This window comes from Heterocephalus glaber, unplaced genomic scaffold (assembly GCF_053883595.1).
Source record: "Heterocephalus glaber isolate CG9 unplaced genomic scaffold, H.glaber_assembly_v1.0 deba00001497, whole genome shotgun sequence".
NCBI classification, from domain to species: domain Eukaryota; kingdom Metazoa; phylum Chordata; class Mammalia; order Rodentia; family Bathyergidae; genus Heterocephalus; species Heterocephalus glaber.
In genome coordinates this window covers 47,495,835-47,512,187 of record NW_028258320.1, presented here as the reverse complement: position 1 = coordinate 47,512,187, position 16,353 = coordinate 47,495,835, and the positions used below count along the sequence as shown (strand labels likewise).

The following is a 16,353-nucleotide window of genomic DNA, read 5'->3' as shown; positions in this document are numbered from 1 at the left end:
AAGCTTTATTCATCTTCAGATAGGTAACTCTGTTACTACTATTAAATTCTTTTCTATCATTAGTAGAGGCATAGTTATCACACTCAGTAGATATTTGCTGTTTATAATATTTGTCTTGTCTTACTATATATACTATAATTATAATTTCTTTTCTAGGGTTAAGGATGGCACATTACTAGTTCTTACAGTATGTAAATATCTAGTTTGTCTTGGACAATATTACTGTTGTTGATTTAGTTGGTACTGCCAGGGTTGCATGGTTGCTGCTATTAATATGTTTTCTCTATATGCCAATACCTGGATTTTTTTGTGGCATTAACAATACTGAGGTCCACCCCTGGAGAACTGGGTGCTGGACCAATTACATTGCATCCACCCTCGCAAATTAACAGGGGTGGTGGGATACTGGGACAGAGCCAAAGGACCATAGTTAGCCACGCCCTCCCTGAGTACATCACTGAAAAGCAGACCAACCAAAGAGATCTCCATGCTAATAACAAAATCTTTCCACTGTAAGCAAATGCAAACCTAAGCACAAAACAAACAAAAACCAACAGAGGGCTGGGGATTTAGCTCAGTGGTTCCAACGTCTGCCTCGCAAGCTCAAGGTCCCGAGTTTGATCCCCGGTACCAAAAAAAAAACCAAAAGAACATGAGAAGATAAGGCAACAAAATGTCTCTCAATACTCTCAATTCCTCCAAAGCCGATCTATGATGCTTCAAGAGGAATGAAAGCAAAAGCCACAGGGACAAATTATTTGAAAGAATAACAGGCCTAGGGATGTGGCTCAATGGTAAAATGTTTGTCTAGCACATATGAAGCCTTGAGTTCAATCTCCAGTACCACCACACACAAAAAAGATAACAGAGAAGCTTAAAAATCAAAACAATGAGGTGCTATATGGGCTCACAGAAGATATAACTAATCAGATAATGGAGATATTAAAACGATCAGGGAGCTTACAGAAGACTCTAATAAAAAACTGAGCTAAACAAAATGATACAAGACATGAATGATTAGTTTAGCAAAGAGAGTTAGAGTCCATGAAAAGGTTCCAAACAGAAATCCAGGAAATTAGGTTATAATCAAAGTATGGGCAGCAGAAGCAACTACTGTGAGGATAAAATATCAGAATTAGAAGACAGGGATGCTTTCAAAGATGATTACAGTACTCTTAAATAAAACAACAGAACATGAAAAATGGATCCAATTCCTCCTAGATGACACAAAGGCTACGATTAATTGGAGTAAGTGAAAAATCACAAGACAGAACAAAAGGCATAAAAAACCTGTTTACAAAAATAATAACAGAAAACTTTCCAAATCCTGGGAAAGAATTAAGCATACAGAAGTGAGGCATATAGAACCTCAAATAACCATGATCAAAAGAGAACCTCTCTATATTTCATCATAATCAAAATCCCAGAAGTCCAATACAGGAACAGAATCTTTAAAGCTATGAGAGAAAAGCAAAGAATCACTCATAAACACTTAGAATTAGAGCACACTTCTCAACACAAATCTTAATGGCCAAGAGATCTTAGAGTGAAGTATATCAATCCCTAAAAGATAACTTCCAACTCAGATACCCTGCAAAACCTTCTTTCAAAATTGATGGAGATATAAGATATTTTCATGACAAAGAGCACCTCAAGAAATTCATGACCACCAAACCAGCACTACAAAAACTTCTTAAGGATATCCTAGAAAAACACAATGAAGCCAACAACGCAAAAAAAAAAAAAAAACCCTAATAGAATGAATATATCAGACAGGGTGAGCAGTTACACAGGAAGGAGGGAAAAGAAGGAAATCAGCAACAGGAAAATAATGCAATCACAGTAATAAATGAATACCTTTCAATAATAACTGTCAATGTGAATGACAATTCCCAAATCAAAGGACACAGATTAGCAGAATGGTTCAAGAAACAAAACCCAACAATATGCAGTATACAAGAAATACATTTAATTAAAAAATATACAGATTAAATCAAAAGGGCTGGGGATTTTGCTCACTGGCACTGCGCCTGCCTTGCAAGCTCAAGCTCCTGAGTTCAATCCCCAGTACTGGAAAAAAAAAAAATATCAAAGGATGGAAAACAATATTCCATGCAATAGGAACCTAGAAAAAAGCATTCTATGAGGCCAGCATTACCCTAAAAATAAAGCCAGACAGAGTTACTACAAGAAAACTACAGACCAATATCCCCTATGAGCGATGATGTAAAAATCCTCAACAAAAGCTACATTTCTACCAAGAACAAATATTTATTTATGGAGTGCAAAAAACTTAAGTATAGGGGCCGGGGATTTAGCTCAGTGGTTCCGCCACCTGCATAAGTGAAAGGTCCCAAGTTCAATCCCTGTTACCAAAAAAAAAGTTAAGTATAGGAAAATCAATTTTAAAAACCACACGATCATCATATTTGATGTAGAAAATCATTTTATAAAATCCAAATTCCCTTCATGATAAAAACACTAAGCAAACCAGGAATACAAGACAACTTCCTCAACATAATAAAAGCCGTATTTTTTTAAAATGACAACAAATATCAAACTATAGTGAAAGACTGAAAGGTTTTCCACTAAGATCAAGAACAAGAGAAGGATGCTTGCTTTTTTATTTTAACCATTACTCCCCCCACCCCACCCCCGCCAAGCTGGGGACTGAATAAATACTAGGCAAGCATTCCGCTACTAAACTACATCCCACCCACCCCACCCCCTTTTTAATTTTATTTTGAGAGTGTCTCAATAAGTTGTTCAGGCTGACCATGAACTTTCATCCTCCTGCTCAGCCAACTGAGTGGCTGGTATTATAGGTGTGTCCTATGGAGTCTGACTTGCTTTTACCACTTCTATTCAATATAGTCCTGAAAGGTGAGTGTGGCGGTTCACATCTGTAATCCCAGCATTTGGGAGGCTGAGGTAAGAAGATCACAAGTTCAAGGCCAACCTGGGCAATTTAGCAACTTAGTGAGATACTGTCTCAAAATTTAAAAAAAATTTTTTTTAAAGGCTGGGGATGTAGCTCATGTGAAAGTCCTAGACTATTCCCAGTAACACACACACACACACACACACACACACACACACACACACACACTCTACTGGGAAATCCTAATCAGAAGAATCAGTCAAGAAAAAGAATAAAAAGCATCTAGGGCTGGGAGTTTAGCTCAGTGGTTCTGCCGCCTGCCTTGCAAATCCAGGGTCTTGAGTTCAATTCCTGGTACCAAAACAACAAAAACAACAACAACAAAAAGAATAAAAGACATCTAAATCAAAAAAGAAGTAAAATTACCTCTATTCAGAGATGATAACCTTAAAGATTCCACAACAAAGATGTTAGAACTAAAAATTCAGCCAAGTGGCTGGATATATAGCAAACACACAAAAATCAGTTGCACTTCTATGTACTAACAATGAACCATCTTTTTGAAAAGGAAATTAAGATAACAATCCCATTTACAATTAGCTTCAAAAGGATAAAACACTTAGCAGTTAACCAAGGAGGTGAAAGATTTGTACAAAAAAAAATTTATAAAACATTCTTAAAAGAAATTAAAGAAGATACAAGTGAAAAGATTCTGTGTTCACAGATTGGAAGACCTAATATTTTAGGATGTCACTACTACCCAAAGTGATCCACAGATTTAATGCAATCTGTGTCTCTGTCTGCCTGCCTCCCTGTGTTCTTTCTCTCTCTGCTCCTCTCTCCTCTCTTCTCTCCTCTTCTCTCTCTCGCTCACTGACCCACACCCCAAGCCCTTAATGTAATCTCTATCAAAATTGCAATGATGGGTTTTGCAAAAATAGAAAACCCCATCCTAAAATTTATAAAATCTCAAGGGACTCTAATTAATCAAAGAAATCCTGAAAAAATAGCAAAGTTGGAGGACTCACACTTTCTGATTTTAAAAGAGTATAGGGCCGGGGATTTAGCTCAGTGGTGCCGATGTCTGCCTCGCAAGTACAAGGTTCCGAGTTCGATCCCTGGTACCAAACAAAATTAAAGAATAAAAAAAGAGTACAAAGGTATAGTAATTCAGATAGTATGGTACCGACATTAAGACAGACATATAGACCAATGAAATAAAAGAGTCCAGAAATAAACCTTCACATATATGGTCAAATAATTTTGACAAGGGTGCTAAGACTACTAAATGGTGTTGTCTTTTCATCAAACAGTGCAGAGAAAACTAGATATCCAAAAAGAAATGAAGTTGAACCTTTAGCTAGTACCACATATGGTAATTAAATCAAAATGAATCTATGACCTAAATTTAAGACATAACTACAAATTCTTACAAGAAAATATAAGGCAGGGGTTTTATGACATTGGATTTGGCAATGATTCTTGAGCATGACACAAAATATATAGGCAAAAAATAAACTAAATTGCATTTTGCAAATTAAAAATGTGTGTGTATCAAAAGACACCACTGACATTTGTGATTGTGCATGTCTGTAATACCAGCGTGCAGGAGACTGAGGTTGGAGGATCTCAAGTTTGAATTCAGCCTGAGCTAAACAGCAAGTGCAAGGCTGGCCTAGATTACACAGTGAGACCCTATCTCAAAAAACAAAACAAACAAAAAACAGGGATGAGGATGTAGCTCAGTGGTATATTGCTTGCCTAGCACCATATCCAAGGCCTTGGGTTCAATCACCAGCACCACAAAACAATAACAACAACAAAAAGCCCTTATCAACAAAGTAAAAAGGCAACAGAATGGGGGGAAATATTTGTGAATCATACATCCGATAAGAGATTAATATGCAGGATATATAAGGGACTTGAACAACTCAACAGCAACAACAACAAAAAACAGGCCAGATGTGGTTGCACACACCTGTAATGCCAGCATTTGAGAGGCTGCGGTCAGAGGCCAGCCTGAACTACAAAGCAAGTGTCTCAAAAACAATAAAAACGAACAAAAAAACTGATTCCAAAGTGAGCAAAGGACTTTAACAGATATTTTTCTAAGGAGGATATAAAACTGGCCAATAAACACATGGAAAGACTTTTAATATCATTATTCATTAGGGAACTGCAAAGTGAAATTACAAGGAGGTATCATCTGATACTGATCAGAATGGCTACTCTCCAAAAAGAAAACAAAACAAAACAAAAAATAGGGGCTAGGGGTGTAGCTTCAATGTGCTTAGCATGTGCAAGATTCTGCACCATCACCACGGCCTCCTCAAAAGCCCCCCAGGGAATGGTGGTTTGGCAAAGATGTAGATTATGCATTGTTGGTGGGAACAGAAAATGGAAGAGCCACTGTGGAAAACATTATAGTGGTTTCTCAAAAAAATTACAAATAGAATTACCATATATTCCAGTAAATCCACTTCTGGGTATATATTCAAAAGAAGTGCAAGAAAATCTTGACGAGATATTTGTACATTCCTATTCATTAGGAGCATTATTCACAATAACTAAAATGTATAAACCCAAATGTCCACTGATGGATGAACTGACACTCAAAATGTGGTATGAACATAAAATGGAACATTATTCACTCTTAAAAAGGAAGGAAATTCTGATATACACTACAACAGGATGAACCTTGAGGACACTATACTAGGTAAAATAAGTTAATCACAAAAAATACAAATACTGTATGATTCCACTTAGATGAGGTACTTAGAGTAGTCAAAAATCAGAGACAAAAAGTAGAATGAGTTGTTTCCAGGGGCCAAAGGAAGAGAAGAATGAAGAGTTATTATTCAGTAAATACAGAATTTCAGCTCTATAAGACCAAAGGAGTTCTGGAGTTTGATGATGGTGATAGCTGCACAGTATAAATGTATTTAAGACTTAGGAACTGTAACTCTTAAGAATGTTTAGGACAGTAAACTTTATGTTAGGTATATTTTACTATAATACAAAATATTAGAAAAATATAGTTCCAATAAAGCACAAATTTGTCCTCAATATATGTAGATTTGGTCAGATTAGATGAATTAACACATTCCTGCTGGCTTGTACCACTGGTGATACAAATAGATCTAATCACTTTTATCAGTCTTTTTACTAATAAATTTAATACAAAGTCTATAAATGAGCCAAATCTAGTTAGTGGCTTAACTTTGATAATTACTACCAAATTAGATATTAATGCTATTCATATCAATTAAATTATTATAATAATCAACAAACTTATAGCCAGGCATGGTGGTGCATGCCTATAATTCCAGCACTAGGAGGCTGACACAGGATATTCAATGCAAGTTAGAGGCTAACCTGGGTTACATAGTGAGCTCAAGGCCAGCCTGAATTAGAGCGAGACTCTGTCTCAAAAAACCAAAATCAACAAATTTATTTACTTCATAAAGTTAGAAGAAATTTATTTTTGTATTTTATCAATAATAAATTCTCTAAATTTTAACATGGAAATCTTACAAGTACCCCATTGCCGGTATATATAATACAGTATGCATTTACAACTGCTGTACTACAAATTAGCTGTATAATTTTTTATACCATTTCAATGTTTTCCTTAAGGAATTATAATATGATGACATTTGGACTGCTAAATCAATACCTTTCTTTGTATTATTTTAATCAAAGACCTCCTGAGAAGCAGTACAAGCTGCTCAATGGGACAATAATGCATGTACCACTGATAGTTCAATCCAATAGGAACAATCAAATTCAAATCAGAGCTGCCTAGCAGCAAGACATACAAATTATGGGCCATACTTCCAAAACTTCTGTACAGATTCAATCCAATCCCAATTGAAATCCCAACAGTATACTTCACAGAACTAGAAAAAACAATCCAAAAATTCATTTGGAATCAGAAGAGACCTAGAATAGCAAAAGCAATTCTAGGTAACAGAGACATGGCAGAGGGTATCACAATGCCCAACTTGAAACTATACTACAAAGCCACTGTGACAAAAACAGCATGGTAGGGGTGGCAATTTAGCTCAGTGGTTCTACCACCTGCCTCACAAGCACAAGGTCCCAAGTTTGTTCCCTGGTACTGAAAAAAAACAAATCCAAAAAAACCCAGCATGGTACTGGCAAAGAAACACACCTGAGTATCAGTGGTATAGACTAGAAGATGCAGAAATAACCATGTGTTTGGACAAAGCTAATCCTGGAGCTTTGTATTCTGAGACCCTCTCTAAATGTGCATGACCCCTCCAATACAAGAAAATATTCATCCTGACAAAATGTCTGACTCCCAAACTCTGCATGCCTGCAGGTCTTCCCCATGCCTCAGAACAGCCTGGCACAGAGTGCAGGACCATTCATAGCTACTCACCAGTGTTGCGGATGATATAATCCAACACTACCAATCGCTCAAATTGCAGCAATAGTTGCCTGTTGGTGTTTTCAGGGAGAGGTTCTGCTTCAAAACGCCGCAGCCAATAGTCTGCATCTTTATAGCCCTCAACAAAGAGCTGGAATGAACCAACCTGCAACCAAGAAAGAACAAAAGCATTTTCTTACAAGTCCAAAGACCCTATGGATTAGCCAGGGACCCAGTAAAGGGGCCATAGGATAGACTGTTCATGTGTCTATCTTCAAGTCTGTAGGCAGTTTGCTTTTCCACGTGAATGACTATGTCATTGTATACCAGCATCTTTGATAAGCTACACAAGTATAGTCAATACCTTTGGAGGTAGCCCAATGCGGTTAAATCGCTGCCCAACTTTTGGAACTTTCTCTAGTGCAAGCCGCTTGCCCCTGGACTTCACTCGGTCAATGGCACTATAATTGAAGGTTTCACTGGCCAGGTATACCACCTACAGTGAAAAGAGAAGAGATACTCAAGTTAGAGTAAAGTTTAAGGAACCAGACCACTAGGCAGAGAATAGCTAGAAGTTCACCAATACTGTTCCTCTTCTGAGACACAGAGAAAGAATACATTCCTCACTCAGGCTTCTGAGCATCTAGGATAGGGAATATGGCTAGTTCAGGCCAATGGCATACTGATAAAGTGATGTATGTACATCACTTCCAGGCTCAGCCCCTCAATGATCCTTAGTTCACAATTCCCAATATGTACAGCTAGTAATGATGAGTTTTGAGATAAAAAAAAAAGTCATAATATCTCAGATCCCATGTCACTATGTGAGTTGCTACATAGATGTGGACAAAAATTAAACTCCTATTTAATATATTAAGCCACTGAGATTCAGAGGTTGTTACAGCAGCTAGTGTGAATTACGTTGACTAACAATCACCTCTTGGATTAGAAGAGGCCCAAGACCTATTTTCTTTCCAGATACAAACAAACTGCAATTTACTCACCCTAATACCCTTTTGTTTCTTTTGAATTTTGTACTTTGTACAATTATTCATATTAAAAATATGAATAATTTTTTTGCTTTTAATGGACTTCTATATTAATACAGAAACTATATCTGGAATATTACACAAGAAACTAGTATCAGTTAATGTCTCTGAGGAAGGAAACTGAGTAGTCAACAAACTGGAATGGGAAGAGACTGAATTACTTTTCTCTGTTGACCCTTCTGTGCCTTTTTTTTTTTTTCCTTTTGTGCCTTTTGATTTTTACACTAAATAAATTTTTTTTTTTTGGTACCGGGGATCAAACTCGGGTCCTTGGACTTGAGGCAGGCAACGGAACCGCTGAGCTAAATCCCCGGCCTAAAATACATTTTTTTATTTAAAAAAAATTATAATGTACAAACATTATAATGGTAATATTACACTTGATTGTCAAACTGTGATGACATCAGGTAATCCATATGTGCATCCATAACCACACTTAACACTTTCGTCTTGAGATGATCTATTCCTATATCTGAATTCTCTCTTAAAACGAATGAGATTTGGGAGATAAGAGAATATCTTACATTAGCATCCCCAGCACCTAACAAGTGCCTGGCACATGCTCACTAAATATTAAATGAATAAATGAAAGAATGAATGAATGAGTTATGAGCCTCTCTCAGAGTTGATAGCAAGTAGGTTTTAGCATGTAAGAACCTTACATTAAATTTATAAGAAAATCCCTTTCCTAAGCCTTGCAAAATTCATTACAAATAACTAATTATTTAATTCATAAACCTTAGAGGTGAAGTAATTCCCTCCCATCTCTCCTTTTGTTCTTCTATCCATTCAGTGTTAACAGAGTTCCTAAAATAAATGTGCAAGGTCCTATGGAAGGAGCTCCCTAACTCACAAATTAGGACACTTAGGCATAGGATTGAAGGAAAAGAAGCTTTCCTAAGGCTATTCCATCAATTTCAACTATGAAAAACCCAAGCTATAAACCATCATTTTCCTCCTGTCAGATTAATTTGTGATCATTTTTTCCAACCATCCACTTTTTTCCTGCAACTAATGAAACTATCATAATCTGAAACCTCACAGGAACAGACAGCAGAAAGCGCCAGTGAATGAGGATTAGAACCTTACTATTTGAAGCTCCACTGAAAAGTGAGCCTTGTTTCCATAGTGATAGATGGTCAGATCAACTAGATAGAATCCTATCACAAGGGTTGGGGATGAAAGAAAGGGAGAGACTTCTCTTACTATTCTCTGGCAGCAAAGTTCTGTCTCATCTCAGTCTCATGAAGACAGTGTTTTTGCTATTGCTGATTTTCTGATGCAAAAGATCTTCAGGTCTCATTAAGATTCCCTAACAGAAAGAAGAGGACCAGAGATGGGGAAGAAAGAGATGTGGAGATGACACTAAAAATTAGAATAGCCCAGAAAAATACCACAGGTTAACATGTACCAAGTGTTTACATTGTGTCAGGCACAGGGCTATGTGCTTTATAAGGATTATCTTATATAATCTTGAGAGCCACTCAACAAAGTAGTAACTATTTATATCCCCATTTTCACAGCGAGGAAACTGAGTGTAGGGTGAGTTAACTGACTTGCCCAAAGATCACACAAATAAAAAGGTGCAAGCTTAGGGGCTGGGGATTGAGCTCAGCAGTGCCACCACCTGCCTGACAAGCATGGTCCTGAGTTCGATCCCTGGTATCAAAATAAAAAAGATGTAAGCTGGGCCAGGGATTTAGCTCAGTGGTTCTGGCGCCAGCCTTGCAAGCCCAAAGTTCTGAGTTCGATCCCCAGTACCCAAAAAAAAAAAAAAAAGATGCAAGCTGGGTGTGGTGTCACATGCTTGTACGAGGCATCAGGCAAGAAGATCACAAGTTTGAACCCAGCCTAAGCAACTAGCAAGTCCCTACTTCAAAATTAAAAATAAAAGGGCTGGGGATCTAGCTCAGGGCAAAGGCCCTGGGTTAAACCCCAGTACAGGGAAAGGGAGGGGAGGGGAGGGGAGGAAAACTGCAGAGCCAGAATTTAAACTCACTTTCTGATTTTTAGCCACTGTACTCCAAAAGCACCCCTAGCAGGCAGAGGGTCAGGGGCAGTCTACTATCTGCCTTGAAAGGATGGAAATCACAGAGTGATGAGTAAGGAGTATTTACAAGAGTTTCTAGAGTTTAGGAAAGGCCCAGTAGGAAGATTTCAGGTTAGACAGGAGACTTAGGAGCATTAAGTATAATATAAGATAGTCAAAGTGTGCTGTTCATCTACACACACAGATAAAAAAAAAAAGTGTAAAGGAAGGGAATGAGCTGTATAAAGCCACACAGTGATTCAGGTGTCAAATGGGACCTGAAGCTAGGGGATCTTTGTTATTGTTTCTCATAATTTGACATGCATTCACAAGTCATGTCAGCTGGTACTTAATGAACACTTATTATAAATACAGCAATTTACTAGGTATTGAGAATGAGAGAGGGATATCTCAAGAAGTGGTCTCTGACTTCTAGAAACTTACAAACTAGTTGGGCTTATTGTTTAGAGTTTAGTGACCAAGAGCAAATAGAGGGCCCGGGATTTAGCTCAATGGTTTCGCCGCCTGCTGCACAAGCTTAAAGACCCAAGTTCGATCCCCAGTACCAAAAAAAAAAAGGGCAAATAGAGTCAACATCCACAGTAGTCACATTTTCTTCTAAAATACCCTAAGAAAGCCAAAATCAAGTTTCAAAGGACATTCCCATCTGCTGATCAACCTCTGTGTCCTCAGAGCCTGCCACCTGAACCTGTGAAGGAAACCTCAAGCAGGAGTTTTTAATTTACAGGAGAGGGTCAATGGATGAACTTCAACTGGTCTAAGAACACTGCTCTAGAAATTATATGCAAAATATTGATCACAAATATTTTTTTTTTTCTGAAAACAGCAGCTAAAGCATTCACTAGATACTCAAAGACGGTTAAGACTCAAAACTATCAGGATGCTTCTGCAGCCTTAGGGAATCAGATCAAAGTTCCACGTAAGTTGTTTCTAAACCTAGTTAGACACTCAGTGTGAGGATGTGTCCTTAAGTGTTTGTATGCTGATCAGAATATTCCTTCCCCTCATAACTCTTGGAGAGTTTCATGGAGCACCCTGTAGTACAGGGATTCTTAAACTGGGATCAGTAAACTCCTTGAAATTGTACGCAATCAGTTCTGTATCTTCAAGTATGTTTTGTAGAGTAGTGGTCCAAATCCTTCATCAGAACCTCGACTAAATCTGTAAAACATACAAGATATGTGTAAATCCATTCTAGGTGAGAATTTGCCTGAATCTGGGACCTGTGTGTATTGCTGGGGATTAAACCCAGAGTCTTGTGCATCTGAGGTAAGTACACTACCAAAACTGTATCTCCATCCTGGACCTCTATTCTGGTATATTCAGACAATTTCCAGGATTCCACAGAATAAAGACAGGTGATGAAAATTCCATGCAATTCCCTAAAAGTGCTCAAGTCAAACATTTTACTCTAACACTCAGCCTAACCTAAAGTCTTCCTCACCAGACTCTGCATAAGCACTTAGAAGATGTTAGCTAATTCATTCTAGCCTGTATCTAATGCCAGGTACAGTGGTACACTTTTGCAGTCTCTGCTACTCTGTAGGCTAAAAGGTTTGAGCCCACTTCAGTCTAGCCTAGGCAACATGATGAGATCTTGTCACTTTAAAAAAATAACAATAATTTTTAAAAGGCTGTATTTAAATTCTGGACTGGCTCAGAAGTCTAAGAGAGTAAACTGCAAAAGTAGCTAAGTTTCTAACCAGTTTGAGATTACCTGGGATCCAAAGACCAAGGAAGCTCATAAATGTGCATTTGACTTCTATGAAATTCCTGAACCTTTGTGTAAAATCTGTATGTATATACTTCTGAGGATAACTTTCATCAGATGATCAAATCATATGTCTAATCCTGTCACTCTTCCTGCAAAAGGTAGAGAACCTTAGACTTAAACAGCCACTACTGAACCCAAAGTCTCAATAATAGGTCTTGGCCCCAGGAAAACTTTGCACAGGTACTAAGGGTCCCTGGAAATGGGTCACTGACCTTTGTACGGGGTACAATGTTGAGTTCCAGTTTTTGGTCCACCAGGCTGGCCCCTGCCTCTGAGAGATAACCCTGGTTGAGAACAAGGCAGTCACGGCCAAAGCAGCAGGGACAGCACAACTTCTGTAGCCATTTGGTCCACTTAGGATTAAGGTGCCCATATGGCTCTTCATTCTTGGGTTTGAAGACAGCGATGATCCTCTAAACACAAAAAAGAGAATATGAGAGGTGAGTTGAGGGGTCAAAATTTAGTTCTGTGGTAGATCATATGGATAGACAGTGCAAGGCCCTTGGTTCAATCCCCAGCACCAAAAATTTTTTAAAAGGTGAGTTGATTACAGTGGCCACAGACCAAGTCAGCAGAAATCTAGAAGGAAATGAGAGGCACAGGCCAACAATCCCTACTTACAGTCAGACAAAGGCTTCTCCATAGCTTGTAAATACCAGCACATATGACCCATTGGTAGAGAGACCTGTGGCCTAAAAAGGTGCCATGCCTCCTCATTCTTTTCTTTTGCTATGCTCCTTTTCTCTATCTCTCTTCCTTCATGTAAGCACCTACCTCTAACTTTGGGCTTCAAACAAACAAGGTAAATAGATTCGTACATTTCTAAGAGCAAGGTCCAGAAGCCAACTCAGTGGCACATCTTGAGTCCTGGGCAGCAATCTTACGCCAACACAGTATTGCTTCTTGCCCTTCCAGAAAGGTTATAACATCAAACTGTGTATCAAGGGCTCCAAAGTCATTTTTGCTCCCACAAGTAAGAAATTAACATCATGGATTTTTGCATGTATCCCTGCCCCATTTATTCTTTCTTTATATGATCTGCCAGAAACTTAACATCACTAAACTCTAACTTCTAAGGTTTATATATACACACAACTGCTCTGTAAAAATTATGTAAATTCAGCACATCTGTGATCCCAGCACTCTGAGAGACTGAGACAGGAGAATCACAAGTTTGAGCCATGCCTGACTTAGCGAGACCCTGTCTGAAAATAAAAAATAAAAGATGGGAGATGTAGATCAGTGTGAAGGCTTTTGGTTCAATCCCCACTATGGAGAGGGGGGGAGAGTGATATAAAGCCTCAAAAAGTATCAAAGGAAAAGAAATAAACAAAGTATTATGGAATGATAGAATGAAGTTAAAGTCCTTTCATCGATGAGTGAAATCCTCTATCATTCCTACCTCCTGGGTGTTTTTTTTTTTTTTTTGGTACTGGGGATCGAACTCAGGACCTTGTGCTTGCGAGGCAGGTGGCAGAACCGCTGAGCTAAATCCCCACCCTCCTAGGTGTTAACAAAGCCTTGAAATAGAAAGTTTAGGAATGACAAGTTGAGAAAGCAACCAGAAAAAAAAAATCACAACAGGAAAAAGAATCTGTTACTTGGCTAAAATGGGACTCTTTTATTTTATTTATATTTTTGGTACCGGGGATCGAACTCGGGTCCTTGCGCTTGTGAGGCAGGTGGCAGAACCACTGAGCTAAATCCCCACCCCCTGGGACTCTTTTAAGTAATTCTGTTAGGCAGAAATCAGGACATGAGACACCATAAAAACTAAATCCTTCTTTTTTGGCTAACAGTAACAATCCTCAGAGGTCTCTGAAAATATGGGAAGCGTAGAAATTATAGCTTCCTTTCTAAATGTTTTCTTCCACAACCCAGTCAGTCCTCTAAGGTTATTTTACATATACTATATCGCATTTCTTCCAGTCCTCAAACTGATAATTCAAAGGAAGAAAAGTAAATATGCTAACTAAATGATTCATCTTCATATCACATGATTCTTCTTCTGCCCTCACTCCACGGCCAACTGAAGCTCATCTGGGTCATAAGACATTTCCCTGTGGGTATCACTTCCTGAGTGGTAGGGTCACAACAGACAACACACACCCACCCTCCTCCATTAAGTAAGTACATACTCATAGTAGGAATTGGCCAAGTCCAGAATCAATTGGTCAATTTTTTTTTTTTCTTTTGGTACTGGGGATCGAACTCAGGACCTTGTGCTTGAGAGGCAGGCGGTGGTACCACTGAGCTAAATTTCTGTCCTCAATTGGTCAATCTTTAGGCCAGTTCCTTTAAAAAGTCTTACGAGAGGGCAAGAGAAATACAGAATTCTCATCCTCCCTACAAAAAGAATCAATTATTCTTACAGACAAATTTATTTACTGGCAAAAGTAAAAGTATATATTCACATCCTAAGTCTTATTAATTATTTTCTTATTCAAAGCAGTTAGCAAGAGGCTTCAGTTAGCAGTCTCTCTCTTTTTTTTCGGTTTTGTTTTGTGTTTTTGAGACAAGGTCTCACCACGCAGTTTAGGCTGGCCTTCAACTCACTATGTAGCCCAGGCTGGACTCGAACTTGCAGCAATCCTCCTGCCTCAACCGCCTAAAATGCTGGGATTACAGGTGTCCACCAACAAGCCCAGCAGCAGTCTCCTTTTCAGTGTCCACTTGCCTGGAACCCCAGCCTCTGAACAACAAAGCAGGAGCAGCAACAGGCTCATGACTCAAGAGTACAACTGGTGAGTCCACTGCAATTCTCTAGGTCCTGCACAGGGAAGCCACAGGGTAATTGGAAGTATGTCTCAGGACTCAACAGTTCAAGTGAGGCACAATGTGGAGTTCAGCAAGATGGTCCTCTAAAAACGGAGACCAAGACATTCCTGCTATATTAAGCAGGGGCAAAAACTACCAGGACTATGGCTTAAATATTCCCACTTAAGCAAAGCAGAACTTGAAGACCAAGATTGCAGGCAAATATCATTTACAGATTGATCTCTTATACTTCTCAATTTCTTTCCACCTTAAGAAGAATCAGCATTTCATTGACTTTTTAAAGGAATTAGAAATTACAGTTATCTCAGTCACATAGGGGTTGCATTAAAAAATACTGTATGGACTAAATAAATGAGGGAATGGGAAAGTAGGAGATTGAGGAACAAAAGGGCATTCAGAGAGACAGGGACACTCATGCCTTTCATGACTAAGTATAGGGCTCAGTTTAACCTAATTCTGTTAACATTTGTTCAGGACTTAAGTTTGTACAAGACAGTGTGAAAGCATGAAGTAGGTTTCCCTGCCAGAGACATAACATAGTCTCTGGCCAAGTTTCCAAAACTAATGTTCACTTCATATAACTGTGTTACTGAATAATCAAGAATACTCTCCTCATTCATAAAGAACAAACTCTAAAACCACTGAAATTAGAAAAACACCTACCAGTATTCAACTGAGAAAGAAAACAACTGCCCAGGTTTTCTTACTGTCCTCTCTCTTCTTTAACAGACTGTCAATCCCTTTATTAAATCTAGGAGAAAGTTTCAGTTTGGTGCCAATATTTTAAAAACACTTTTCCTTAACACCCACTCACTTGTCTTCCTATTTCATGAAAGAGCCAAGGTATAGATAGCTTAAGTCGTAGTAGTCCATGATGTTGGAGATGAAAAAAGACATGCAGAAGGAAGCAAAAGGCTACTACTCAATGGCTGGTGTCATGACCTATAATCAATTACTGAAACCTTAAGAGTTTCCTGTATCTGTCCAGTAGTGACAAGAAGGAGGGTATTATGCTATGAAAAAAGAGGTCCTGGAGCTGGGAGCAGTGACATATCTGTAGCCTCAGCTTCCAGTAAGGCTGACACAGGAAGATTACTTCAGCTCTGAAGTTTGAGGCCAGCCTGGGCAACATAACAAGACCCCATCCTAAAGGTGGGGGGTGTCTTAGTTACTCTTCTCTGGCTACTGAGACAAAATACTCAACACTCAAAGTTGAAGGGGGAAAGGTTTATTTGGCTCACAGTTTGTAGAGGTTTCAGTTCATAATCAGTTGGCTCCAAAGCAGGGTGGATGGCAGAGGGGCATCAGAGAGGAGAAACAGTTCATGGCAGGCAAAAGGTAGCAAAGCAAGCAAGGGAATATCACAGCTCTTTCTATCCCTTATATCTTATCCAAACTACTTAGGGAGGATAACACTCACACTCTTAA

At 38.6% G+C, this 16,353-nt stretch overlaps 1 protein-coding gene across 1 annotated transcript in view; it reads right to left on the bottom strand.

Moving 5' to 3' along the window:
- The window catches only part of Pi4k2a (phosphatidylinositol 4-kinase type 2 alpha), a 38,355-nt gene that overhangs the window by 14,389 nt on the left and 7,613 nt on the right, over positions 1-16,353 (bottom strand). The window contains exons 2-4 of the mRNA XM_004838609.3: positions 12,360-12,560; positions 7,639-7,770; positions 7,287-7,440 (exon numbers count right to left, since the gene is read on the bottom strand). Coding sequence (XP_004838666.1) covers positions 7,287-7,440; positions 7,639-7,770; positions 12,360-12,560 — 487 coding nt within the window. The remainder of the gene's footprint in view (positions 1-7,286; positions 7,441-7,638; positions 7,771-12,359; positions 12,561-16,353) is intronic.